The sequence below is a fragment of the Olea europaea genome, chromosome 6 (genome assembly GCF_002742605.1).
Source record: "Olea europaea var. sylvestris chromosome 6, O_europaea_v1, whole genome shotgun sequence".
In the NCBI taxonomy this organism is placed as follows: Eukaryota; Viridiplantae; Streptophyta; class Magnoliopsida; order Lamiales; family Oleaceae; genus Olea; species Olea europaea.
The window spans coordinates 8,353,063-8,380,030 of record NC_036242.1 but is presented as its reverse complement, the minus strand read 5'-3'; the positions used below and the strand labels follow the sequence as shown (position 1 = coordinate 8,380,030).

At 34.9% G+C, this 26,968-nt stretch overlaps 6 protein-coding genes across 8 annotated transcripts; 1 reads left to right on the top strand and 5 right to left on the bottom strand.

Moving 5' to 3' along the window:
• Positions 1-6,549: 6,549 nt before the first annotated feature.
• On the top strand, positions 6,550-10,359 carry LOC111395723 (G-type lectin S-receptor-like serine/threonine-protein kinase At4g27290). Of its 3 annotated transcripts, XM_023021856.1 has the most exons (7): positions 6,556-8,050; positions 8,189-8,320; positions 8,446-8,570; positions 8,809-9,019; positions 9,287-9,524; positions 9,608-9,758; positions 9,862-10,359. In XM_023021856.1, the coding sequence occupies exons 1-7, from the start codon at positions 6,772-6,774 to the stop codon at positions 10,156-10,158; spliced, it is 2,433 nt and encodes an 810-aa protein (XP_022877624.1). In that variant the 5' UTR covers positions 6,556-6,771; the 3' UTR covers positions 10,159-10,359. The 3 variants fall into 3 exon arrangements, with proteins under 3 accessions (XP_022877625.1, XP_022877624.1, XP_022877626.1); XM_023021857.1 differs by lacking the exon at positions 9,862-10,359 and having other exon boundaries at positions 6,550-8,050; positions 9,625-9,714; XM_023021858.1 differs by lacking the exons at positions 6,556-8,050; positions 8,189-8,320; positions 8,446-8,570; positions 8,809-9,019 and adding an exon at positions 9,123-9,141.
• A 4,938-nt stretch (positions 10,360-15,297) lies between these two features.
• On the bottom strand, positions 15,298-16,077 carry LOC111395730 (G-type lectin S-receptor-like serine/threonine-protein kinase SD1-1). Its single transcript, XM_023021868.1, has 2 exons — positions 15,867-16,077; positions 15,298-15,746 (listed from the first exon to the last, which is right to left on the bottom strand). Exons 1-2 carry the CDS (start codon positions 16,008-16,010, stop codon positions 15,411-15,413), a joined length of 480 nt encoding a protein of 159 aa, XP_022877636.1. The 5' UTR covers positions 16,011-16,077; the 3' UTR covers positions 15,298-15,410.
• Positions 16,078-16,099: 22 nt separating this feature from the next.
• On the bottom strand, positions 16,100-17,177 carry LOC111395106 (G-type lectin S-receptor-like serine/threonine-protein kinase RKS1). The gene is made up of 5 exons (XM_023021116.1): positions 17,006-17,177; positions 16,754-16,878; positions 16,604-16,659; positions 16,454-16,551; positions 16,100-16,341 (listed from the first exon to the last, which is right to left on the bottom strand). The coding sequence occupies exons 1-5, from the start codon at positions 17,175-17,177 to the stop codon at positions 16,100-16,102; spliced, it is 693 nt and encodes a 230-aa protein (XP_022876884.1).
• A 23-nt stretch (positions 17,178-17,200) lies between these two features.
• On the bottom strand, positions 17,201-19,289 carry LOC111395105 (G-type lectin S-receptor-like serine/threonine-protein kinase At4g27290). Its single transcript, XM_023021115.1, has 4 exons — positions 17,947-19,289; positions 17,762-17,828; positions 17,554-17,612; positions 17,201-17,511 (listed from the first exon to the last, which is right to left on the bottom strand). Exons 1-4 carry the CDS (start codon positions 19,193-19,195, stop codon positions 17,201-17,203), a joined length of 1,686 nt encoding a protein of 561 aa, XP_022876883.1. The 5' UTR covers positions 19,196-19,289.
• Positions 19,290-21,759: 2,470 nt separating this feature from the next.
• On the bottom strand, positions 21,760-22,383 carry LOC111395103. The gene has a single exon (XM_023021114.1). The coding sequence runs from the start codon at positions 22,381-22,383 to the stop codon at positions 21,760-21,762; it is 624 nt and encodes a 207-aa protein (XP_022876882.1).
• A 2,949-nt stretch (positions 22,384-25,332) lies between these two features.
• Positions 25,333-26,499, bottom strand: LOC111395102. Its single transcript, XM_023021113.1, has one exon. The coding sequence runs from the start codon at positions 26,497-26,499 to the stop codon at positions 25,333-25,335; it is 1,167 nt and encodes a 388-aa protein (XP_022876881.1).
• Between the last annotated feature and the right edge of the window lie 469 nt (positions 26,500-26,968).

The following is a 26,968-nucleotide window of genomic DNA, read 5'->3' as shown; positions in this document are numbered from 1 at the left end:
GAGGTACATGGTATAAATAAACCAAAAAATATCTCTATGATTAAACTTATTGTCTAACTTTGGTGTCAATTAAAGATATTCAGCATCCAACTAGATTCATAGTAATGCCAAAGTCGATATGTCAATTATCTTCAGTTCAGGCAAGTCAAATAAACAAGCCGCGTAATATTTGAAGACTCTCCATGTTTGCTTAAATATCCATAAGTAGAATTCTAAATGATGGACCAACGACAGAGAAATTTCCACAATATTCTAAATACACAGCTGCGTTCACATTTAATTGGGCCAACTTGGTGGTGGCTGCATGCAATTCCACTCGGCTGCAGAGGTGACTCTTGATTTCCACCTTTTGCGTAATTTAGAGGACACTTGATAATTAGAGATTGTGGAGAAAAACTAAGATTGATGTCAAAATCTAGGTAATTTTTATTTCTTGATAAAAATTTTGTAAGCTGGACTAAAATTATACTTAATATTGATTAAATTAGACTTTTATTTTAGCAATTCCAATGGGTATGACATCGTTGCTCATTGACTCTATATTTCAACAACTACTAAGCCCCTATTTGGTCTCCATTTCTTAAAATTCATTTTTTCCGAACTTATTTTCAACAACACGTTTTATGGGACCACAACTTTTATCAAATTTTCAACCATGCATTGATCAAAATTATTCTAAAATCTAATTTTTATCCAAATCAAACAGCAACTAAATACCAACCTGTTACCTAATATTGCAATACAACTCGTGTTGACAGCCATAGCTAAGGTCTAATAAAGTCTAATTGTGGAGGTCGTGGCCATATCTCAAGTGGAACAGAGTACCAAGGCACCTAAAAGCTATCTAGAGGATCTTGGTACAAATTCAAACCAGACACCAAGCACAGGAAAATCTAATGCTAGCAAGCTTAGATAGAAGGACTTAATTATTCCAGGGGAAATGGAGAAGAAAAATAGCTCTAGATACCATGGACTAGTCAGTATTTTCATATTCCCGTCATTCTTGGAGTCAATCCATTGAACTGTCCTTTCCTGTTCATATCAATGAAACAGTGGCCCTACTCATTTGTAAGCATTCATAGATATTTGAAGCATAATCTCAACTTAATAATACATCAGTTTGCAGATTGGATACAATTTCTGGATCATGGTAAGAATTTTTCCAAGTGGTTGGGCAAATTGTTCACTACAAAAAGTAATCGATTTTTTATTATTTTTTTTACAGAAAAATGTGGTCCCAAAAGTTGAGATTCTGTTGCAAAAGTAATTTAGTGAAAACAATATGTTTGTTGCGGGTATTGTCGCACTATATGGGTCACAGAATGTGTTTTGCAACAACTTTTTGCCATTCATCGCATTAACAAAATCGTGACACTTTTTGTTTGACGCAAAAAAATATGAAATAGCAACACAATAAATGTAACCATAAAGACGTCGTAATATATATATGTCGTGAAACATTAAAAGGACGACAAAATAGTTTGCTGCAACAAATATCCCAATAAACTTTTTACGAGAAATATGTTTGTTGCGAATGTTGAGTCATGGAATGCATTTTACAACAACTTTCAACCATTCGTCATTTTAACAAAATCATAACACTATTTGTCTAAGACAAACAAATAGGAAATAGCAACCCGATTTTTGTAGTCATGATGTTGTCAAAATGCATATATGTCACGAAAAAATAAAATGTTACATGATATTTGAGAATTTTTAATGGAACTGGTGATTTTTCAATATGGCAACAAAAGATAAGAAATATTTTCGTCCAACAAAAAGTTTTAAAAGCCATTAAAGGCAATTATTTTGTTGATTTTTCAAAAGAACAAAAAGAAAAAGTCGATGAACTTGCTTATAGTTCAATCATTTTACACTTATCTGACGCTATTTTGAGAAAAGTGGGTAGACCAAAAATCAGTAAAGAACTTTGAAAATAATTAGAGAACTTATATTTTCTTAATCAACTCCAAACAAGTTTTACTTACTTGAACGCTTTTTCAGTTTTATAATGGATCATTCAAAGAATCTTGATGACAATTTAGACATTTTTAACAATCTTGTTCAAGATATTGTTAGCTGTGAAGACTCAATATTTGAAACCTACACGTCAACAATTTTACGTAATTCCATACCCAACACTTATAATGAAGTTAAGAATGCGATTAAGTAGGTGGGGACACTATGACGCCTGAAATTGTCAATGATTCTCTTAGCAGTAAGGAGATAGAGATTAAAGTTGAAAAACATATAAGAAAGGTGGTGAGACTCACATGGTAAGGGGTAGAACTCAATTTAGGAAAAAGGCTCATGAAAGGTTCCATTATGGTGGCGAGTCAAGTTGCAATGGAAGTAAAAAGAAGGACAATGGTAGGTCTTGATCAAAATTTAGAACTGAGATTAGAAAATGCTATGGTTGTGGGAACTCGGGACATTTCATAAAGATTGCTATAAATAAAAGAGTAAGTTGAAGGGTAAAGAGAGAGATGAAGGAAACTTCCAATGTTGATAAGGGCGAAGTGTACATGATTCCAAGTTCTATTGCTTATCCCGCTGAATTGAATCTAACTATTAATTCTCGTTTACATGAGCGGATACTTGATTCTTGTGCATCTTTTCTTGTAACATTAAAAAGGATTGGTTTGAAAACTTGCATGAATCAAATAATGGACATGTTGCGCTAGGTGACAATTCTACTTATACTGTTGCTGGGATTGGTAACACTACCTTAAAGTTCGACACTGATTTTGTGTATACTTTAAAAGATGTTAGATACATTTCGACACTGATTATGTGTTTGATTTTTTTTTTTTGGTGATTACTGTGTGCTTGGTAAACATCATGGATCTTCCTTCTCTGCGAGTATTCATAAATCTAAAGACATGCTTGAATATGTGCATTCAAACTTGTAGGATCCTGCTAGTGATCCTAGCTCGAATAAAAATAGGCATTTTTTGCCTATTATCAATGATTACATGAGAAAATGAGTGGGTTTATCTTTAAAAGATAAGTCCGATACTTTGTACAGTTTTAATAATTGAAAAAGACAAGATGAGAACCAAACTAGTAAAAGGATCAAATTTTTGGAACTAATAATGAACTAAAGTTTTGCAACATTGAGTTTGATAATATGTATAAAGAAACTGGAATAACAAGGTATAAGACTATTCCTTACACTTCCCAACAAAATAGGGTACCTAAGAGGATGAGTAAAATTATATTTGATAAAGTATGTTGCATGATAGTAAGTTCTGGTGTCCCAAAGTCATTTTGGGACGAAACTGTTATGACCGCATGTTGTTTGATTAATTTGACTCCATCTATCACACCGAATGGTGATACTCCTCATGAAAAATGGTTTGATGAACTAAGTGATTATTCTGTACTTAGAACTTTTGACTATGCTACTTTTTCCCATCAGAGTGAAGGAAAGTTTGAACCTAAAGCTAAGAAATGTACTTACTTTGGTTTTCCAGAAGAAGACAAGGGTTATAGGCTATGGGATAGGAGCCAAATGGGGATTAAGTTCATTACAAGTAACGATGTCAAGTTTAACGAGATTGAAGATGCCTTGCCTTAAGACTGATTCTAAACCTGTGAGTGAAGAAGAGAAATGTGAAGAGAGAGATCAGTTGAAGGTAGAGTTAGAAAAACTTAACACATCAATACCTACCACCCCTAATGAGGTGAAGACTCGAGTTCAGCAACCTGAAGTAGAGAATAGAGAGAAAGTAGTGATAAAAGAGCATCCTAAAATAGAAAATCCCTTAGCATATTATAAAAGGGAAAATGTGTTTTGACTGAAATGCCATTACTTTATTAAGTCAAAATTATAAATGATTTCCATTAGTTCAGACTTTACCTGTGAGTTCTTTAAAGGTTTGATACCTCCGATGGTACAAATAAAAGGTTTGGGTTAAGTTTCCTAATAAACAAAAGGTTTGGTACCTTTAGTTACAATTTTCCTTTTTTTGAATAATAAATATTTGGAAAACATGTGGTTAAAAAGTAAGAAAAATTTTAAATTTACATAAAAAACATTTTATTATGAAAATATATAAATGAAAATGAATATGAGAAAAAAAAATGATAATCATTTTGAGTATTGAAAGAATGATAATCATACATGGACTGAATTCAAGGAACCTCCCGGTTGCTGCCGGCTGGGGTGATGGGGTGACTATTGATTTCAACATTACCAGAATTTCCACTGATTGAAATTTTTTGAGGTAGGCCAATGTTTCAAATAATGTGATCTCCGACTTACACAAAAATATGTAATCAGTATTTATCAATAATGTGTTAAGTGGCTGTATAATTTAATTTCTTTAAAATAAAATTGGTGTTGACCATAATTATCATGAAAAATGATGAGATGTAAATGAAGGAAAAATGTGTTTGGAATGCAGAACAAGGATTATCCAAAAATTAATTTATTTTTTGAATTTAAAAATTCAATATTGTTACTCCATGTCCATATTTATTTCATAATCAAGAAATGAGAAAATTCGAACATACCAAAATCAATTATCAATTCTTGAATTGGTCTAAATTATGAATTTCTAACTCTCTAGATTATAGATTTTAAATTAACATGATGCTTCAAACCTCCAACCTTTTTGTGGTATTCTCCAACGTAACGATTACGCCGTGAACACTTTTCTTTTAATTGAACCACAAATCGAATTGTTGATTGAATTGACCAAGAAAAGTCAAGAAAATATGATAATAATTTTTTCAACCTTTTCTCTTTTCTGTTAAAGAATTTGGCCGCTATATACCCATATTATAGGCACGAAAGCCTTGTTATAGAGTTTAAATTGAGTAATAATTTGGTATAATTTCACATGTGATCCTTGAGCTTTAATTACAGTTACAATTAAATTTAAAATTTTTAAAATAACTGTAATTGAGTCTAGAAAATTTTCGAACTAGCACGGGGATTGATCAGATATATATTAACAAAACTCCTATGATTAGATCATGTCTAATCAATTCTAGATCATTCAATCTAATTATTAGCCTTTACTTTTTTCCACTAAAAATAAAAGATTGCACTTTTATAATAAATAAGATCATAGAAACTATTACTTAATATATATTGAATAGTTATGTGAACTATTCACAGATGAAGTTTAGACATGGCTAAGCTTGAGGTTATATTTATAATCATTCAACAAAAATACTCAAGTAGTCACTTTATCCCTTTTTTTCTACGAATCATGACATAAATTCTTGTTATCTGCTTCACTCATTCTCAATCCCCCAACTCACTGGATATTTGGTCAATGAAATTGATCACATATATTGATGAATCAAAAAATCGTTAAACTTGTGTATTGATATACACAATGATCAAGTCCAATTTAATTCTCACATAATTATGCTATAGAATTAAACTTGACTTGTGGTCTATTCAATAAACTCTAAGTGTAGTAGTTTCATCTTTAATTATTTCTACGATAAAGATAAATCGCAAAACCCGAATAGTGAATGAATCAATAGCACAACCTTTCAGTACAAGGAGTCAACCTTTATACATTGATTATGGACGAATTATTTATAATCAAATTATAAATTGTATCATATTGTACTTTTCAATATAAGCATTCAACTTGGATTCTCACAAATGAACACATACACTTTAATTCGAACATTCAATATAAAATATATGCAATAAAAAAAAAAAACATGGTTTGTTTGTTATATAAAAAAATTATTTTATAATCAAAGAAAAATATATGTATAATCTAAAATAGATCTATTTAAATTGACTTAATTTTTAAATTCATGAGACGATAATGGATTAATTTGCAACTTTTGCTCTAGAATTAATTGATAATTAAAGATTGTGGAGATGAACCATAATGAAGTTCAAAATCTTGGTAATTTTAATTTCTTTCTTCTTAATAAATTTTTTCAAAGTAGACTAAAATTATAATGAATTTAGATTAATCTAAGACTTCATTTTAGCATTCCCTGTGAGTATGAAATCTGTGCTTATTGACTCTGAAATACTAATATAGCAGAAAATTCATGTTTAGAAGACTAAACTACATTCAGAAAGCTTGTAAAAATATGAAAGTTGAGCTCGAAATAGTCACCTTGAACTATGAGTATTGCCGAGTTGAAAGCCACAGCTAAGGTCCAATAAAGTCTAATTGTAGAGGCAACTGGCCATATCAAGTATGACCAGTACTGTACCAAGGCACCTAAAACGCTATATAGACGAGCTCAGACCAGGTTCAACCTGGAAGCCAAGCACAAGAAAATCTAACAGTTGCAGAATTAAATGATCGTATATTAATCTATGCACTGTTATCGATGATAATTTCATTTAAGCTAAACTGTTAATTATTTACTATAAGCTTAGATAGCAAGACCTACTTATTCCAGGTCATTATTGTTGGAAACGGAGAAGGGAAATAGCTCCAGATACCATAGACTAGTCAGCATTTTAATACTCCCGTCGTTCTTGGTACCAATCCACTGAATAGTCCTGTCCATGTATGTATATATATGAAATAGTGGTCCAACTCGAATCTAAGCATGCTTTTTCATATATTTGAAGCATAATCTTAACCTTATAATACTTCAGATTTGGCGATTGGATGCAAATTATCAATCCTCTTGATAATTTTTCCAAGTTTAGTTATAAGGCGTGTGCACTAAACCTCATATTCAGTCAATATGCATTCAAGCTTCTGCTTATTGCCTAAAAAGCAATTCTGTTAAACCAGAAAAAACGAGAAAAAGATCAGAACTAGAACCATGAAGATATCCAATAAATATTCCCACTTAATTTTTGTCTTAACTTTTTTTATGTCCATCCAGAAAATCTCCAATCAAACAGATACTATAACTACTACACAGATCCTTAGGGATGGTGAGACCATAGTTTCATCAGGTGGCATCTTTGAGTTGGGATTTTTCAGCCCTGGAAATTCCAAGCATAGATACGTGGGCATGTGGTACAAGAAAATAAAAGTTAAGACAGTAGTATGGGTTGCCAACAGAGAAATTCCAGTCTCAAATACATCAGGAATAGTCTTAAAGGTTATCGAGCCAGGACTTCTGGTTCTTCTAAACGAATCTAATGGTGGTATCATATGGTCATCTTATACATCCCGACATGTGAAAACTCCAGTTGCAATATTGCTTGACTCAGGAAACTTAGTTTTGAAAGATGCAAATGACGATGGCCAAGGGAATTTCCTCTGGGAGAGCTTTAATAATCCGACTGATACATTGTTACCAGGAATGAAGCTTGGTTGGAACTTTGGTAAGGAGGTCTATCTATCATCGTGGAATAACAATGATGATCCATCTTCCGGAGATTTTACATATCACTTAGATCCTAGTGGTTATCCACAACTTGTTATGAAAAGAGGTTCAGATGTGGTGTTTAAAACTGGACCTTGGAACGGACTAGGCTATAGTGGGATGCCAGACTTGAGGAATAATTCTATTTTCAATTTTGGAGTAGTTATAAACAAAAACGAGGCATACCATGCTTACGAGCTCCTTGGATCAATTATTTCAAGGTATGCAGTGAATCCAAGTGGTGTTGCAGAGCGTTGGATGTGGATTAGTCGGACGCAAAGTTGGGTGGTTTACATTACTGCTCCAACAGATAATTGTGACAGATATAAAGTGTGTGGTGCATATGGTAGTTGCAATATCGAAAATTCTCCTGTTTGTGGATGTTTGGATAGATTTCTGCCTAAAGATCCAGAAGGTTGGGATAGTGCAGATTGGTCGGCAGGATGTGATCGAAGAACTTCCTTGAATTGTCAAAATGGAGATGTATTTCTCAGGTATTCAGGTATTAAACTGCCAGATACACAATATTCTTGGTTTAACAAGAGTATGACACTCGATGAATGCAAGGTAGTGTGCTTAAAGAATTGCTCGTGTATGGCTTATAGTCAATTGGATATAAGCAAAGGGGGAAGTGGATGTCTACTTTGGTTCAAAGACCTAATTGACATCAGACAGCTTTCGGAAGCCGGACAAGACATCTACATTAGAATGGCTTCTTCTGAATTAGGTAAGAAACTAAGAATTTAATGAACAAATTCTTTACTCTTGTCTAATTTCCCTTCATAGATAATCTGATACTTATCACTTTCAAGGTTTTATCATTATTGAAAAAGAATTCATTTTATTGGCATATAAAATTTTGCAGAGTTGAAAGGAAGGAACAAAAAAGTTCTCGAATTAAGTTTGTCGTTGTCAATAGGAATGATTCTGCTTGGACTTAGTCTGATGTTGTATCTTCGAAGAAGGAAGAAAAGAAATCACAGGCTCAGATCATTTGGTAAGCAAAAACTACGATTTTCTACTATAGTCAATGGGAGCAACCAAGTTATCCATACTGAGCTAATTGAAATCCTTCTTTTGGTTTTCTGTCAAGTTAAATCCAATTCATCGCTTTTGTTTCAGGTAGGCAAGGACACAACAAAGACATAGAGATACCAATGTTTGATTTATATACAATATCTAAAGCTACCAATAATTTTTCAGTTAATAACAAGCTCGGGGAGGGTGGGTTTGGACCTGTTTACAAGGTAATAAATAGTTTCTTTTTTTAGTTGATATAACAGGGCAGGCACCACACAGTATCAAATATTTGCTTTCAGAATCCTTTGTAAAATTACTCTTATTTTTCATAAGAAATGAAGTCTTTAAAACATAAAATTGCAATGTCAAGAAAGTCAAACGTGTAAAGTGAGTGGAAGATGAATTTTGTAAACTGGCATCTTGCAAAACAAATACTATTTTACATGAACGTGATCCATGATATAGGGACTGTTTGAGGAGGGGCAGGAAATTGCAGTCAAACGGTTATCAAGAAATTCCTTCCAAGGACTTGATGAGTTCAAGAATGAAGTTATCTGTATAGCTAAACATCAACATCGAAATCTTGTGAAGCTTCTAGGTTGCTGCATTGAAGGAGAAGAAAAGATGTTAATTTATGAATACATGCCTAACAGAAGTTTGGACTTGATTCTATTTGGTAAGAATTATTGACCTCACACAATCAGCTCAATATCACATTCTATCCAGAGTACCAATTATAAGCAATGACACACATTTTTGGATCCCGCGCAAAAAGTTTATGATCTTCTGTTATACTGGGTACAGCTTTATACACGCATCTTTAGTGCTACCGTGTGCTTGTGAAGTTATTTAGTTATTGATATTGAATTTGATTTCTTATTTCCTCATTTCCGAATATCCAACAAACAAATCATCCTTGTGAGCAGAGAAAAACTTTTTGCAGATCCAATGCAAAGTGCAGTTCTTGACTGGCCAAAGCGCTTTCACATTATCAATGGTATTGCTCGGGGTCTTATGTATCTCCATCAAGATTCCCGTCTAAGAATAATCCATAGAGACCTCAAAGCTAGCAACATTTTGCTAGATTCTGATATGAACCCAAAGATATCAGACTTTGGCCTGGCTCGATGTTTTGGAGGAAACGAGACTGGAGCTAATACAAGCCGAGTAGTTGGAACATAGTAAGAATCTCAATCCCTAATTATATTAAATGCTCTTCTATTGCTCATAACATAATTTCCTTATAAATTTTATCACCACATAGTGGCTACATGTCCCCAGAATATGCTATAGATGGTCATTTCTCAGTGAAATCAGATGTATATAGTTTTGGGGTTTTGGTGCTTGAGATAGTGAGTGGCAAAAGAAACAGAAGATTTTCTCACAGAGATCACCACCACAATCTTCTTGGACATGTATGTATAGTTTAATTATTTCTATATTCTTGACAATGAATTTTTTCCTTTTGGCATTTGGATTAGAAAAAACGGTCCCTTTAATTTAGTTTTGTAAGTACAGGCATGGAGGTTGTACAAAGAAGGAAGGTCTTTGGAATTAGTCGATGCTCACCTTGACGTCTCGAGCTATTTATCAGAAGTGCTTCGATCGATCCATGTGGGACTTTTATGCGTTCAACAGTGTCCACAAGATAGGCCAAGCATGTCTGTAGCTGTGTTAATGTTAGCGAATGAAGGATTGTTGCCTCAAGCTAGACAACCTGGTTTTTTCACAGAAAGAGATGCTGAAAGTTCAAGTAGCACAACCACTGCAAATTCAAAAAACCAAATGACCATTTCACTGGTGGAAGCAAGATAAGTAAATTAGATACAATAGTTACCCTGTTTTGCTTTTTTCGTTCTTCAACCAAAATACTGTATTTGTCTTCCATTATAAACATTAATTTTCTATTAAAGAAATAACATTCTCCTCTGTAATTGATGAATTTAGCAAACATGATACCACTGGCAAATAAAATCAAGTGAGTAAGTCAATAAAGATTGTATTTTATTCTAATAAGGCCATAATGTCAGAAATACTACCAATTTAGGTAAGCAATTTGTCTTGACCGTGATGAAAGTTATATCGAGAGTATTGACACTTGTACATCGAGTGAATCTCGTAGTATATTGGACAGGTCCAAATGTGTGAATTAATTTCTATAGCATGACCATGCACAGATTTTAATTTATACTTGACAGTCTTATGTATTACCTTATTCAGCTGCGGAATGGAAAACTTCCAATCAGTTGCATACTCCCAAATCTTCCTCAAAATTAGGGCATGGGGCAGTCATTAAATTTATAATGTTTTTATGAACTTAAATTTACAGTTACAAATGGAAGTCAAATCTGAAAACCCGAACGAAGTCTGCCAAAAATATAGGATGAACATCCACAGGTTTTATTTAAGATAGTCGTCGTATTTAATTTCTAGTTTTTTGTTACTACTTTACTGTTAAAAGAGCTGATCATCTATTGACATGAATATAGATGAATCAAATGCATTCAATTGCTTCTTTTTATTCATCTGCAACTGGGATCTAGCTGACCTTCATGAAGAGCAAGAATTGAAGTAATCTTACCATGCAACATTAGAAAAAATAAAATATTCTGAATTCAATCAACATTTTGGCTATAATTAAGTGATCGTTTCTTCAATAATTATCATATTGTTCAACCTATCTATCTGCCTTCTAGACCAGTTATTCTGATTGTATATGTGTTGGCGTTGTCCTCAGATATACAGGTTTTTTCATTAACAGAACTGTTTTCCATGAAAAATCCAATTTTTTTGGGATCTTCAAATTTGCTAACTCCTCAATTCATAACATGAAAAGCACTGTGTTTCTAAATGCATGATAAGTCCACATGTATACATCTCCTCAATTAATATTCAGAAGAAAATTTTTTTTGAATGTTTCAAGCATTCATTCATTAGTTCCAAAGCTTTATCTTCATTTCAAAGGAGTGAAAATTGCTCAAGTTAGATGAGTATTATCAATTCCATAAAGTTAACTAGGAAACTGAAATTCGATTCATATCGCTACTTAGATATCCTAAAAGGCTATGATAGTGATTCATGTCTGAAACTTGTGTTCTTTTTGCCACTATCTCTAACAAGATGATTCCCATGCTGAAGACACCTGATTTTATACTCTGGAGCCATATAGCCACTGTATAAAGTTATCTATTGTAGCCGCAATAGTTGCTAAATCAAGGTAAATCTATATCTTTAATTTTTATGGGCTTCTTCTTCTTATTAGAATCGTTGTTTGATCCTGAAAGTTACTAGTTCAATCCTAAAATCACCGAGAGGGATGAATAGGTGAAAACTAAGGAATTGAAATTATTAATTAATAGCAACAAATCACTTATTAATTGTTCTAGATGTTTAATCAATCAAACCAATTTATCCTATGTTAAACTGCCACAATTTGCAATATAAAAGTAATAAGGTTTGCAATATAAAAGTAATAAGGAATACAAGAATTGTTGACAGGGAAACTCAACAGGGTAAAAATTATGGGACCAAATCAATAACCTCTACTATAGACAATAAGAACTTGTAGTATGATCTAACCTAGAAAATCCAATAGACTCACTATCTAATTCCTGCAATCTCCAAGACCTGCTGGAACATGCTTCACTCACACTTATTTCCAGTCTTTTGGAATTTTCTATCTCCTGTGGATCACTAAAAATACCTTGTTCTTGTACTATTTCTATATTCCTAGTTCAACATCCCTCAATTTTCAGCAACCTCTGAAAGCTATTAAGAAAGTACATTCCTGTATGCGCATAAAAAGTGGGTATATTTGATTATATGAATTTGATGTTTTCTGTAAAGTTGTGGTTGAATGAACTCAAGAATCAAAGGATTGATCTAAGGCTTAAATGTGTTTTTCAATATTAGAAAGATGTTATGAAGAAGAAATATAATGAAAAACCATGCCAAAAACATTTTAGAGCTTGGGTATATATAGTAGAAGGCAATTAGGTAACTCGTGCTGTATAAAATTCTTGAAAAACGCGAATTAGGATTTTACTCGTAATACCATCTCTCGAGCACCTAGCTAACGATAAGCAAGCGACCAGTGTGTCACTCGAGCAAGAGCTGGGCGATACTGTTTATTATTTTTTTTTCCTTGAGCATTAGATAGGCGTCATGCTAGCGTAAATTCGACAACTCCCCCCTCGTTCCAAACTCGAATCCTAAGTTACCTATGTCATCTATAAAATATTTCAATTGACTCCTTGACTTTTAAACTTTTCATATTAGTCCTTTTGTGTAAAGAATTGACAATACAATAAAATCCTAACAGATTCTAAAAAGAACCAGCTGATGCAATTTTCTTTTCATGAATCGTATTTTAATTAAGTTTTATCCACAGTTGCTGCCATATTTTACGATGAACAAGATTGGTCGATGTTATTTTTCCCTCAAGTTCTACGTTATGAAACTTGATTATAAAATTAGGCTCCATAGAGTGATGTTAGTCTTTAGAAGTTCATAAAAATAATATAACAAATCTCAATCGAACCAAGGATACTTGGACTGTTTCTGTTGATTTTTATGAACACTCCATTCTTATCTATATTTAATACGAGCTAAAATACATATTTCATGAGTTTGGCATGATCAAACTTGTAAAATTTGGACCAGACCCATTGGTCTGACTTTTAAACAGGCAACCGACTTGCAAATTGGTCCAAGATAAGCTACATGGCCAGACCCCATTGCTTGTGAACATGTCAACCTTGGTACCTCGAATCGATGATTGGACCGAGTTTTGTAAGTATTCATAATATCTTATCTGGCTAAGATAAGATACATGTCTTAGACACTAAGAAGTCTAAGAAGCGATTACCAGATAGATTTATCTGGCTAAGATACATCTCCAAGACTTCAAGTATTTCTTTATTGGAATTTTCTAGTTGTATAACAGGAATTGACAATTTTGATTGACAATGTCCTCACGGTAGGGAGCTCAGGTTTTTTTATTCATTATGGGGCCTCCTCCAAGATGTGTAGTTATCGATCGGATTGTCAATCTTGGTTTTACATACAACACTTCCCTTATTTATATACCTGATTACCAAGGTAGTTGACCATCTCCATTCCTTGAATCCTGGTGTCACCGGGATAACCAAAATTCTTCCACGTGTTGTTTTGTGGGGAAGCTCCAGTTGTCTTGTCTATTAGTACAAGGTTTTAATAACTCAGAGTCATAATTAATGTCAATTTCATTATTTTCCTTTCATCACTTACTTTCAATCTGGCATAAATAATCAATAATTTGTCAAACACGTTTACTTGACTTTTCTTGAAGCCACATCTAGTATGGGGTTTATTCCATGGGGAAAAAAAAAGGGTAATGCAGCTTAAACGTGTCTATTCTTACAGCTACGTAAAGTTTATGGAAAAATCAGTAATGAATCTTATGCTTGTAAATCAAGCAACTATCAAGTATTCTTTCTTCTTTTTCTTAGATATGTCATTCCACACAGGAAAAAATCATATAATTGGTCTCTAATTTGTTTTATTGCATTACAGCAATGGCCCTAATATAATATGATGAAGTTGGAAGAACAACAACCAATACTGGAACTGAACCCGAACTAAAACCTGCAGTAGATTTGAAGTTGCGTGCGTTGGGAAAAAATGCTTGTTAGGGCTGTTTTGGCATAATTTTGAGTGGGATCTATTCGTTCATTTTGAAAGATCAAAGTTGATTTGTGTTATCCTTTGTGAGAATATTGATATCATATATTTACTTACCAAAAATGATAACTGGGTAAATGAAAAATTAAAGCTCAAATTGATGAATTGGAAGAGGTTAATGTGTCAAAGGGAAAACTACAAGTTTACAAAAGCTATATGGCTACACTTTGAAAGTTTGTAATCATGTGTAGAGATTCTTTCCACGTGCAAACGCAAGGGGTACAAATTAAGAACCGAAATAGCACTTTGGATCTTGAACTCGTGTGCACATGAATGTTGCACTGAACGAACCAAAAAATGACCTCCTTAGGAGGGTCCACGTTTTAATTCACACGAGAAAGTAGAATTCTTAAAGGATATAATGGAACTTATTAGGAGAGAAGAAGCCAACATTAGTGAGGCTCGTATTTCAGCATTAACAAAATTCGAATAAACTTGTTAAAGAAATGAAATTGAGGAATGCAAGAAAAGGAGATTTCAGTCTTGATAAATAATCTGAATCAAAGAACTCAGAACTCAGAAATTTCACTCTAAACGCGATATCCTTCGGGAAAAAAAATGAGTATATAAGAATTATCAAAGTACTTAATTTATCGTTATTTGTATCTTCTCTGTGCATGAAACTGACTTCTCTCTCTGCTTCTGGGGACGAGCTCTTTTCAAGTTTAATCAAGGCCTTATAGACGACTATGACTTTCTCTCGTCCCGGGGAAGTGACAAAGACAAAAGTGAATGCTGCAAATGGAAGGGTGTGGCATCTAGCAACTTAACTGCTCACGGGAATGTTTCTTATTATCATCCCTTGAGAGGTAAGACCATCCCTGCATTGCTTGAGATGCAGCATTTGAATTACCTGGACTGGACCTAAGGGGATATGATTTCGGAGGCAGTAATCAAATACCAAAACTCATTGGTTCCTTCAAGAGTTTAAGACACATTAAATTTAAGCATGAACATCGGAAAGTTACCAACCTGCAGACTCTTGAAATTTTTGGATTCACTCAGACTCTTGAAATTTTTGGATTCGCTTGTCCATATTGTTACCAGCTGGGATTCAAGAACCTAGAATTGCTTTCTCATCTTTCTCCATATCTTTACTTGACTGGCTACAACAAATAGCAAAGCTCCCTTTTCCTCAAAGAATTGCTTTTTAAAAGAAAAGATACATCACCTCGATTTTAATTAAATAAGAACTTAAAAAAATAAAGAACTAAAAAAAATAACTATACCCTTGTGTAGCGCCACTATTGCTACATAGTACATAGCATTACTCATTAACAACAGTTCTCTTATATTAGCATGATTATGTGTATTTACTGCAGAATTATCATTCTGTTGAACCTTCTCTATCTGGCTTCTATATCAGTGATACTCACTACATTTGAATTTGGCTCTGGTCGACAAGTTTCTTCATTATTGTAATGCAATTTACAAGTTTCTTCAATATTGTAAGTCCCTCCCATGAAAAATCCAGGTTCATTGGGATCAGGCAAATTTGCTCCCTCCTGATCACTTCCTAGCATAAAAAGCACATTGGACGTAAATGGCCTGTCATCTGCGTGTTTCTGAACGCATAATAAGCCCACGTGTATACATCTCTTCACTTGAGATTCAACATATGAATCTTTCAAACATTCATCCATTAGTTCCAAGGCCCTGTCTTCTTTCCAAAGGAGCCATGCCTATGAAAATTGATCGAATTAGACGAGTTTTGTAGCTTGCAAGAAAACTAGTAGAGATATATTTATAAAGTACCAAAAGCTACAAATAAAAGTAAAATTCAATTTGCTCGCACTACTTACATGTCCTAGAAGGCTATCACAGTGATCCATGTATCTAAAACTTATGTTCTTTTTGCCAGTCACTATCTCTAACAAGACAACACCCATGCTAAAGATATCTGATTTTACTGAGAACTTCCCATCAAAGGCATACTCAGGAGCCATATAACCACTGTATAAAGTTATTGATCAATGGTCATATGATGTTGTGCAAACAATTAATTTTTTAACTAAAGTTAACAAGAAACTGAAACTTAATATGTCCTAATAACTCTTTTTGTTCTTTCTATATCGTGACCCCCTCCAACAATTCTTGCCAAGCCAAAGCCTGAAATCTTCGGATTTAGATATTCGTCTAGCAAGATATTGCTTGTTTTGATATCCCTATGGATAATCTTTAATCTGGAGTCGTGATGAAGATAGAGAAATCCACGAGCAATCCCCATAATAATGTCAAAATGCTTGGGCCATGACAATATTGTCCTTTTATCTTCATCTGCTCAGAATTGCACATTTTTAATTGTTAAAACTACATGTTTGATCCCCTTGGATCAAGCATAATGATTTACAAAACATATTAATCAGATGAAGGGTTTCTTAGGTCATACCAAAAATAAAATTATCCAAGCTTCTGTTCTCCATGTACTCATAGATTAAAATTCTTTCGTCTATTTTAGTGCAACATCCCAATAATCTGACGAGGCTTCTGTGTTGGAGTTTGGCAATCAAATTCAATTCATTCTTGAATTCTTCAATACCTTGTTTGGATGTTTTGGATAGTCTTTTTACTGCTACTCCTTGTCCATCTGATAACCTACCCTTAATATGCAATATAAGATGCAAATGTTAATGTGATATATTCGTACAAAGAAAAAAGGCACCACATCTGTTTTCGCTAGAGAAATTACCCGGTAAATAGGACCAAAACCACCTTCACCTATCATGTTTTTGCTGGAGAAGTTATCCGTGGCAGTAGCTACAGTTGCCAAACCAAATGAAGGTAATTGTAGGCCTTCAGTTTTCCTTTCATCTCCTATAAGACAATCATTGCCTTAGGGCTTTAATGCAAGGTTACTGTGATTTATGTATTCTTAAGTACTTTGCTGCATTTGTAATAAAACTTCTGTGAGAAAGAACTAAGGATAAAGAAGTTTTATTACCTTTACTTGTTAGTCTTCTCTTTAGAAGTATGCCTCCGCAGATTAAAGCAGAGATAAGCACTCCGACAGCAGTCAAAATGAAGATTATATTTGCGGGCCTTTTCTTCTTCTTACCTAAAACATTGTTAGATCTGCAATGAAAAAGAGCAGCTGATGTAACTATTTTCCACATGAATCCTTTTTTAATTTAACTAGTTATCTAGAGTTTCTTGCTTTCTGATATAAACTACAAGAAATAACATTAGTTGATTTTTTTTCTCTTGTATTCCCCTTCTGAATCTTGATTATAAAATTTGGTTGCTTAATATGATGCTGGCTTTTAGAAGTTAATATAACTAAAATTGCAAAGGATCTCAACTCTGTTCTGTTTTGGACCGTCCTTACCCACAGATAAAACTGAGTTTTCTCAATTTCAACTGGCAAAAAGCTCCAAGTTAAATATGGATACTTGAGAGTGTTTCTATTGATGTATATGGACATTCTATTCTTATCTCGATCAATATGAACTAAAATATTAGGTTAAATTTATGAATCTCAAGCAGGTCTACTTGCCCTGATCTCATGTGAACCAGTCAACCTCGGTGCATTGGCCGGATCAATGATTGGGCTGAGCATCATTAGTATACATGATCCAGAAGACAACATGACCTAAATTTTTTATACTATGGAGAAATTGGCTATTTTGTGTAACATGCGATTAGTATACATGAGTTTCACGTGCTCTAAACCTGGTCCGCACCACCCACCTTACCCTACCACCTATAGGCGATCGTCCGTCCTACGACCGCCTGAAAAGGAACTGCAGTTGTCTTGAATAGGAATCCTAAAGTGATTAACAGAATCCCCCTAAAAATACTACTCCATTTTATGGTTTCGAAATTCTCTACATTCACGAGTAGATACATGTCTTTGAAACTAAGAGTGATTAGCAGAAGACTTACCTAGTTCTGAAGCTGGCAAACGAATGTAGATGTTCGCCGTGCTATCTGCTTCAGGAGGCTCTCTAATATCAATCAAATCCCCAAACCACATCAAACAGCTACTGATTCCATCTATAAAAGGGGTAGCAAAAGCTGTACAGGAACAGCTTTTGGAACACTGAGCTTTGCATTCATTGAAACTCATACTAGTATTCAATTGAAACTGGAACCTATCAGGAAAGTTAGCTTCCACCCCAAGAAACCCGTCTCCATTCTGGCAATTTATTGGCGTAATTCTAACACATCCACCGGACCAATCTTGCACGTCCCAATCCTTCTGAAATCTTGGGGCGAATCCTTTCAGACACTCACATATTGGTACCTGACTAATTCTGCAGATACCATTAGGACCACACCGAGCATAATTGTCACAAGAATCGCGTGGAAAAGTGTGAACAAGATTCCGCCCATTTTTGCTCTCATTAATAGTATAGCGATGGATAAAGCCTGATTTGTCTAAAGTTAATCTCGTGATTAATGAGCTGTTATCATAGAGTGAAATCCTGTCTTTATTGAATACCAAAACTGGTTTAAAAGGTGTAGTGAGAACGAAAGGGAGATTACTGGTGTAATGCCCACTCCATGGGCTGCGGCGGCTTCTTTTTATCTTCCCGTGGTAGACAACCATTTCAACTAGGCCACCATTATATTCAATCCTGTCGGAAAAATCTCCAATGGACGGATCATGAGAACTTCTCCAAGACGTCAAATATTTATCTTGACCTTGTCCAAGGTAGTCTACAAGTACCATTCCCCGTAACCTGGTATCACACGGGTAATCAAAACTCTGCCATATATAGTTTTGTTGAGAAGTTGAGTTCATAATTACAAGGTTTCCAGTGTTTAAGAGGCGTACAACTGGAATTGATGCAACACTTGATATATTTGACGACCAGATAATGGTTTTGCCTCTCTTAAGAAGTAAAGTTCCATTTCTGGCTATGGACAAGATCCCTTGCGAGTCTATAATGGGATTATTTCTATTTGCAACCCAAATAACAACATCCGGAGTAGTTTTGTACCATATTCCTAAGAACCTGCTATTGGAATTACCAGGGGAGAAGAATCCCAGCTCGAATATTTCTCCCTCAGAAACTAAAACTTGCCCGTCGCGAATGGTTTGGTTTGCAGAAAGTGTATCTGCTGCAACGGACAATTTGAGAAAAGTTAAAGGATAGATGAGAGCAACGGTAAATTGTGATTGCAACATTTTTTTGGATCAAGGAATCAGTAAGTTGCCATTCCGTGTGACTTTGGAAAACACAAAACCAATCTGAATCTTCTGTAAATTGGAGTTAAGTGCTAACAAGTGTAGTGACTTTTCTGTGGTCTTTGGGTCCTGGTTGGATCCTAGTTTAAGTTGTGAACGTTGAAAAATCTGCATACCATAGAATAAAATAATGGAGGTAAATTACAGACGCATTAGGTAGCCAAGATATTTCATTCCTTTTCCTTTTCCTTTTCTGTTTATGTTTAATTGTTCAATTCCCTTTTGTAGTAACAGTTAAAACGGTGATGTCGTTTATTCAACAAAATTTGACGAGATTACTAAAAAAAGTGGTAATTGGGTCAAATAGCCTATATTATAATACACTGTGGAATTTTAGCCTTTGACCAGAATAATGTTTTTAAAATAAATATATTAAAGGGGGATTTATAAACTACCTAAAACACCCTTATTCAACATCACTAGAAAACTTAATTCCCCATTTTCTTTTCTCAAATCAATTGAATTCCAGAATCCTAAATCCATCATCTTTGTTCTCTCTTCACAATCCCCAATCCCCCTAATTTTTCTTCTTTTCTTCTTCATCTCCAGATCCTTCTACCATTTAAAATCGATTTCCTTCACCTTCTTGAGTGAAATGAAGAATTTGGTATGAAGGTTTCATCAATTTTTCCAAGATCGAAACTCGCAATTTAATAGAAAGTGACACACCCCACCCCGTATAACACCACGAGATCCGGACGTGGCATGCGCCGATGATAGCTACCAATTAAAAGTCAGACCCACCATCAAGGCTACTACAAATACAATATATCACTTTTTACACATTATTTTTCTAACAAAATTTCGGCATTATCTCCCCTGTAAACAGGACTAACCAACCTGTGATCAATTTCACACAAATCCCAAATTATAGTACAACACAATAAAGATAAGTCGAAATCTCCACTTTTATCAAGAAATACAATGAAATATACATATGGATACATAATACATAGTGAGCCCCACAACTAACTACAAGTGATGCAAAATCACATTTAAACATGAACATGCGTCCCAAAACACTGACTACATGTTCTATGAAGTGAGTCATACTAACAAACTCTGTCGTGTGGCTCTAACTCCAAAATCAAGGCTCAACTCCAAAAGATGCCCAGATTCTCAACTGCTGCCTGATAAGAAAAAACGTGGAAAGATATATGAGTTGATAGCTCAGTGAGTGGAGAAGTTCACAATAAATATACCTTTTCATTTATACATTTTTATTGAAAATAAATTCAAACAATTTGATAATTCACAGGCTAACATCATGTAATTATAGCCAAAAAGTGAAATATTCACATAATGTCATAAAAATATCATCTTAAAATCATGATATAACATCAGCTGATAACCATGTTATAATCTCATCACATCAAACGTGCTGAAAAATCCACCAAAAACGTACCCTCTGATTGAAATATGTAATTCGCCCCTCGGGCTAAGAACTTTCGCCACGGGCCTTTGGCCCCTCTGTGAACGAAAGTCGATCTCAAAGACCTCTCAAAATCAATTCTAGAACACGGTCAAGGCCCCTCAGTGAACTATATATACACGGTCGAGACCCCTTCATCCCCGGTCCATGACCCCTCAGTGTAGTATAGAACACGGCCAAGGCCCCTCAGTAAACTAGAAGAAATATATAATCACAGGTACTTTTCTGGTCGATCTCAAAATCATATCTCATATTCCAATTCACAATGTAACGTATACAATCTTTGAAATCCCACATGTATCATAATAAAACATATTTCCATAAAAATCATTTAATTCGAACACATAATTGCATATAATTGCACATATTTTAACAATAAACTTAATTTATAAATATTTTAAAAATATTTATATTTTTCTACTCACGGAACTATGTACGCCAAAATCAATTCGATTGATACGCTGTCCCGATATCCGTATCGCCGCTTGAAATATAATATAATTTTTAAATCAACAATTAACTAATTTCAATAATTAAATAGGCAATACCTAAACATAATTATTTCACGTTTAGGCGATTTTTAACGTCTCTTTAATTACTAAAATTAATTTTTCTTTCATTTTATTCAATTTCATAGTTTATTACACTTAACCCCTTCAATAAAATTAAATTTAACCTAACAATCTAACAACTACAAAGTCAAACATAATTTAACAATAAGTAACTTTTTACTTACCTTTCAAAATTAAGAAATTCAAGACTAATAGGATAGAGCACTTAATTCCTAAAACATTGATAATTTTTTCCCTTTTTTTTCTTCTTCTTTTTCTTCCTCTTTTTCATCTCTCTTTTTCTCTTTTTCATCTCTCTTTTTCTCTCTTTTTCTTCTCTGGTCCGTTCTTGTGTGTGTGTTATGAATTTGGTTTGGATTTGTATTAATTTCCACCGCCTGCCACTTTTTTTTGTCTTTTGTTCCTTTTTTTTTTTCTAACTTTGACTTTTCTTTTTGAATTGACTAGAGTATTACAAAACTCACCCCCTTAAAAGAATTTCGTCCTCGAAATTCGATCAACTAGGTACGAAAAATCTGGGGATATTGAGAACGCATCTGCTCTTTACTTTCCCATGTCGCTTCTTCTATAACATGATTCCTCCACAAGACTTTAACCAATGGAATAGTCTTACTACGCAAAATCTGTTCCTTCCTATCCAATATCTGAACTGATTTTTCTTCATAGGTAAGACTTTCCTTCAATTCTACTGGTTGTGATTCCAAAACATGAGATGGATCTGGAATATACTTACAAAGCATAGAAACATGGAATACATCATGAATTCTGGACAATTCTGTTGGCAAAGCCAATCGATACGCAACTGGGCCGATGCGTTCAACAATCTCATATGGGCCAATATACCTCGGACTCAATTTACCTCGTTTACCAAATTTGATAACACCTTTCCATGGAGACAATCGCAGGAAAACTCTATCTCCAACATCAAATTCAAGGTTTCTTCTGCATCTATCTACATAGTTCTTCTGTCTATCTTGGGTTGTCTTTAACTTTTCTTTAATTATCTTTACTTTCTCCGCAGTAATTTGGATATATTCAGGACCCAATAACTTTCTTTCACCAACTTCATCCCAACATACTGGAGTTCTGCATTTCCTACCATACAGTGCTTCAAAATGAGCCATTTTTATACTCGAATGATAACTATTATTATAAACAAACCCCATCAAAGAAAGATGAGTATCCCAATTTCCTTTGAACTGTAGTACACAAGCTCGTAACATGTCTTCCAGAGTCTGAATAGTTCTTTCTGACTGACCATTGTTTGTGGATGAAAAGCTGTACTGAAATGAAGTTTAGTACCCATAGCTTTTTGTAAACTGGGGCAAAATTTAGAAGTGAAACGAGAATCTCTATCTGAAACAATAGATACTGGTGCCCCATATAAACTGATTATCTCGTCAACATATATTTTTGCCAATTTATCTAACGAGTAAGTGACTTTAATAGGCAAAAATCTAGCAGTCTTCATCAATCTGTCTACAATGATCCATATGCCATCATGTACACTCTGAGTCCTTGGAAGTCCAAATAGAAAATCCATAGTAATGTGTTCCCATTTCCACTCAGGAACAGGCAACGTTTGTAACAATCCTGCTGTTTTCTGACGATCTGGTTTCACTTGCTGGCAAATGAGACATCTAGATACAAACTCAGCTATTTCTCTCTTCATTCCATGCCACCAACAGTGTTCTTTGAGTACACGATACATTTTTGTACTACCTGGATGCATCGCGTAAGCTGAACTATGTGCCTCTTCTAGAATTTCTCCCTTCAATTTCGAATTATCTAGAACACCTAATCTGTTTCCCATAACTAAAGCTCCGTCATCTCGAATGGTATAATCTATATGTTTACCTTTACTAACTTCTTCTTTCAATTTGTTCAACATTGGATCTTGAGTTTGAGTTTCTCTAACTGTTTCAATCAAAGTAGGCCTCACTTGGAAGTTAGCAAACAATGCTCCTATACTGGTAACTGATAATTGACCATGAGAAGCTCTGAACTCACCAAACAAAGATGAAAATACTGCATTAGTCCGGGTCATAGGACTCGATATTTTCCGACTGAGAGCATCAGCAACTACATTAGCCTTCCCTGGATGATAATCAATCTTGCAGTTGTAATCTTTTATCAGCTCTAACCATCTTCTTTGCCTCAAATTTAACTCTTTCTGATCGAAAATATACTTTAAGCTTTTATGATCTGTATATATCTGGCATCTCTCACCATACAAGTAATGTCTCCAAATTTTCAAGGCTAAGATAACTGCAGCTAGCTCTAAGTCATGTGTAGGATAATTCAGTTCATGTTTCTTCAACTGCCTGGAAGCATACGCTATAACTTTCCCATTCTGCATCAAAACACAACCAAGACCCTGACGTGAAGCATTACTATATATCACAAACTCTTCACCGGGAGATGGAAGGGTAAGAACTGGAGCTGACACTAATCTATTCTTCAATTCGAGGAAACTTCTCTCACAATTTTCATTCCAAACAAATTTAGCATTCTTTCTAGTCAAACTGGTCAAAGGAAGAGCAATTTTAGAAAATCCCTCTACAAAACGACGGTAATAACCTGCTAAGCCAAGAAAACTTCGAATTTCTGTCACATTAGTAGGTCTTTCCCATTTTACCACTGCCTCTATTTTCTGCAGATCAACATAAATTCCTTCTGCTGATATGACATGTCCCAAAAATACAACTTTATCAAGCCAGAATTCACATTTACTGAATTTAGCATACAATTGCTCATCACGTAGAGTCTGTAAGATGATTCTGAGATGTTCTGTGTGCTCATCATGATCTCGAGAGTATACTAAAATATCATCAATGAATACAATCACAAATCTGTCTAAATACGGGCGAAACACTCTATTCATCATATCCATAAATGTTGCTGGTGCGTTGGTCAACCCAAATGGCATCACAAGAAATTAAAAATGATCATATCTTGTCCTAAAAGCAGTTTTTGGCACATCACTGTCCTTGATTTTAAGTTGATGATATCCCGAACGTAAATCAATTTTTGAAAATATTGCAGCACTTCGAAGCTGATCAAACAGATCATCAATACGTGGCAAAGGATATTTATTGCGAATTGTCACTTTGTTCAATTGTCTGTAATCTATGCATAGTTGCATGGTGCCATCCTTCTTTTTCACAAACAAAACTGGTGCTCCCCACAGAGATATACTAGGTCTGATGAAACCCTTGTCTACCAACTCTTGCAACTGAACCTTTAGCTCTTTCAATTCTGCTGGTGCCATTCTATAGGGTGCCCGTAAAATAGATGCTGTTCCTGGAATCAGATCTATAGTGAACTCCATATCTCTGTCTGATGGTAAGTCTGGTAATTCTTCTGGAAATATATCAGGAAAGTCCTTGACCACTGGGATATCTTCAAGTTTTTGTTTGCTAATATCTGTATCAATTACATGAGCCAAATATGCATGACAACCCTTGTTGAGTAATCTTCTAGTGTCAATAGCAGATATCACACAAGACGGCAAAATTCTGCGCTGTCCATTGAATATAACTTTAGGCTGTCCTGGCTGCCTGAACACGACCTCCTTTCGAAAGCAATCAACTGAAGCTCGATTTGTTGCCAGAAAGTCCATACCCAAGATAACATCGAAATCATGTATGTCAAGAGGTATTAAATTTGCCTTCAGCTCATTTTCCTTTATCTTAATCCCACAATCTCGATATATATTGTTTGCTAATAGTGATTCTCCTACTGGTCAAACAACTGCCTAAAAGTTCTGGCTTTTGATTCGCATATAAAGCAAATGCAAATGACATAAAAGAATGTATAGATCCAGGATCAATCAAAATACGAGCATTTCTATCAAAAATAGACAACATACCCATGATAACATCTGGAGACTCCTTTGCCGCCTGCTGAGTCATAGCAAAAACTTTACCCTGGGTCTTCGGTCATCCTGCCTGCCCTTTTGATTTTGTACCACTACCACTTGCGAAATTTGACTGGGCCACACTGTTTGCACGTGTTCTATTAACTAAATCATCTCTCTGAGTCTGATTCTGTCTTGTACTACCAGCACTCTGCTAAGGAAATATCTTCGGTACTATACCACTCTCCTGTGATAGAACTGGACAATTTCTTCTGATATGTCCGCCTTGACCACAATGATAATAGACTTCGCTTCCTTTGAACTTTAAACACGTGCCGATATGAGGTCTTCTACATAATTGACAATAAGGTAGTCTAGTACTAGTAAAACTCTCGCCCTGTCTCGGAGTAAATAATCTCTGGGAAGAACCCTGAGTATAAGTACGACTGGCCACTGGCTGCTGTACAGTACTGGGACTGAATCTAGGGCCCTGACTTCCTCGTGATCGAGATTTGAATTGACTTGAACTGGCACCAGGTCGAAATCCTCTACTGTCTCTCCGTGGTGGTCTATAGCTAGAAACACTTGCCATTGTCTGACTATCGCTTGCTCTGAACATTGTTTGTTCTCTAACACTTGGCCTATCAGAAATGCTCTTTTCCACTCTCAAAGCTGATTCCACCAATTTGCCAAATACATTCCAGCCTGCAGCTGTTACTACTGATCGGATTTCTTCCCTTAACCCATTTTCAAATCGTCTACATTTATCAATTTCGTTGCTTACTAGAACTTGGGCATACTTTGAAAGTTCAATAAATCTCACCTGATATTCTGCAACTGTCATCTGCCCTTGTACTAGTTTCAAAAATTCCTCCTGCTTTGCATCTTTATAGGACCGAGGGTAATAGACATCATAAAAGATACATCTGAATTCTGTCCAAGTGATGATGGAAGGGTCTAGATATGTGCTCTGTACCGACTGCCACCAATCGTATGCACCTTCCTCTAATAAGAAAGTGGCGAGACACAACTTCCTATCGTCTGAGCAACCCATAACATCAAATACTCTCTCTATCTTAGTCATCCATGCCTGTGCAACTGCAGGATCAGCTGTGCCAGTGAACACTTTAGCTCCTAACTTTGTAGCCCTTTCAATACTGAAATCTCTGTCAGAATTACGCATAGCAGACGCAACGGCAATAGCAATTCTTTCAACAGCAATAGGATCAGTTCCGATCACATTTCCCTGTCCCCGTTGTTCAGGAGGCTGGTGAACTGATTCATCTACTCTCTCGGGCTCTCTCAGTTCATCTCTATCAGGAGCAATTTGAGACTGGGGCAACATATCTTGGAGCCTTCGAGTTTTGCCACCATGAGGCATGACTCACCTATAGTTATGCATGATATGCTAAACATCGGAATGTATGCATGTACAATGCAAACCCATGAACTCTAATGCATGCTCTGATACCAAACTGACACACCCCGCCCCGTATAACACCACGAGATCCGGACGTGGCATGCGCCGATAATAGATACCAACTAAAAGTCAGACCCACCATCAAGGCTACTACAAATACAATATATCACTTTTTACACATTATTTTTCTAACAAAATTTCGGCATTATCTCCCCTGTAAACAGGACTAACCAACCTGTGATCAATTTCACACAAATCCCAAACTATAGTACAACACAATAAAGATAAGCCGAAATCTCCACTTTTATCAAGAAATACAATGAAATATACATATGGATACATAATATATAGTGAGCTCAATAACTATCTACAAGTGATGCAAAATCATATCTAGACATGAACATGCGTCCCAAAACACTGACTACATGTT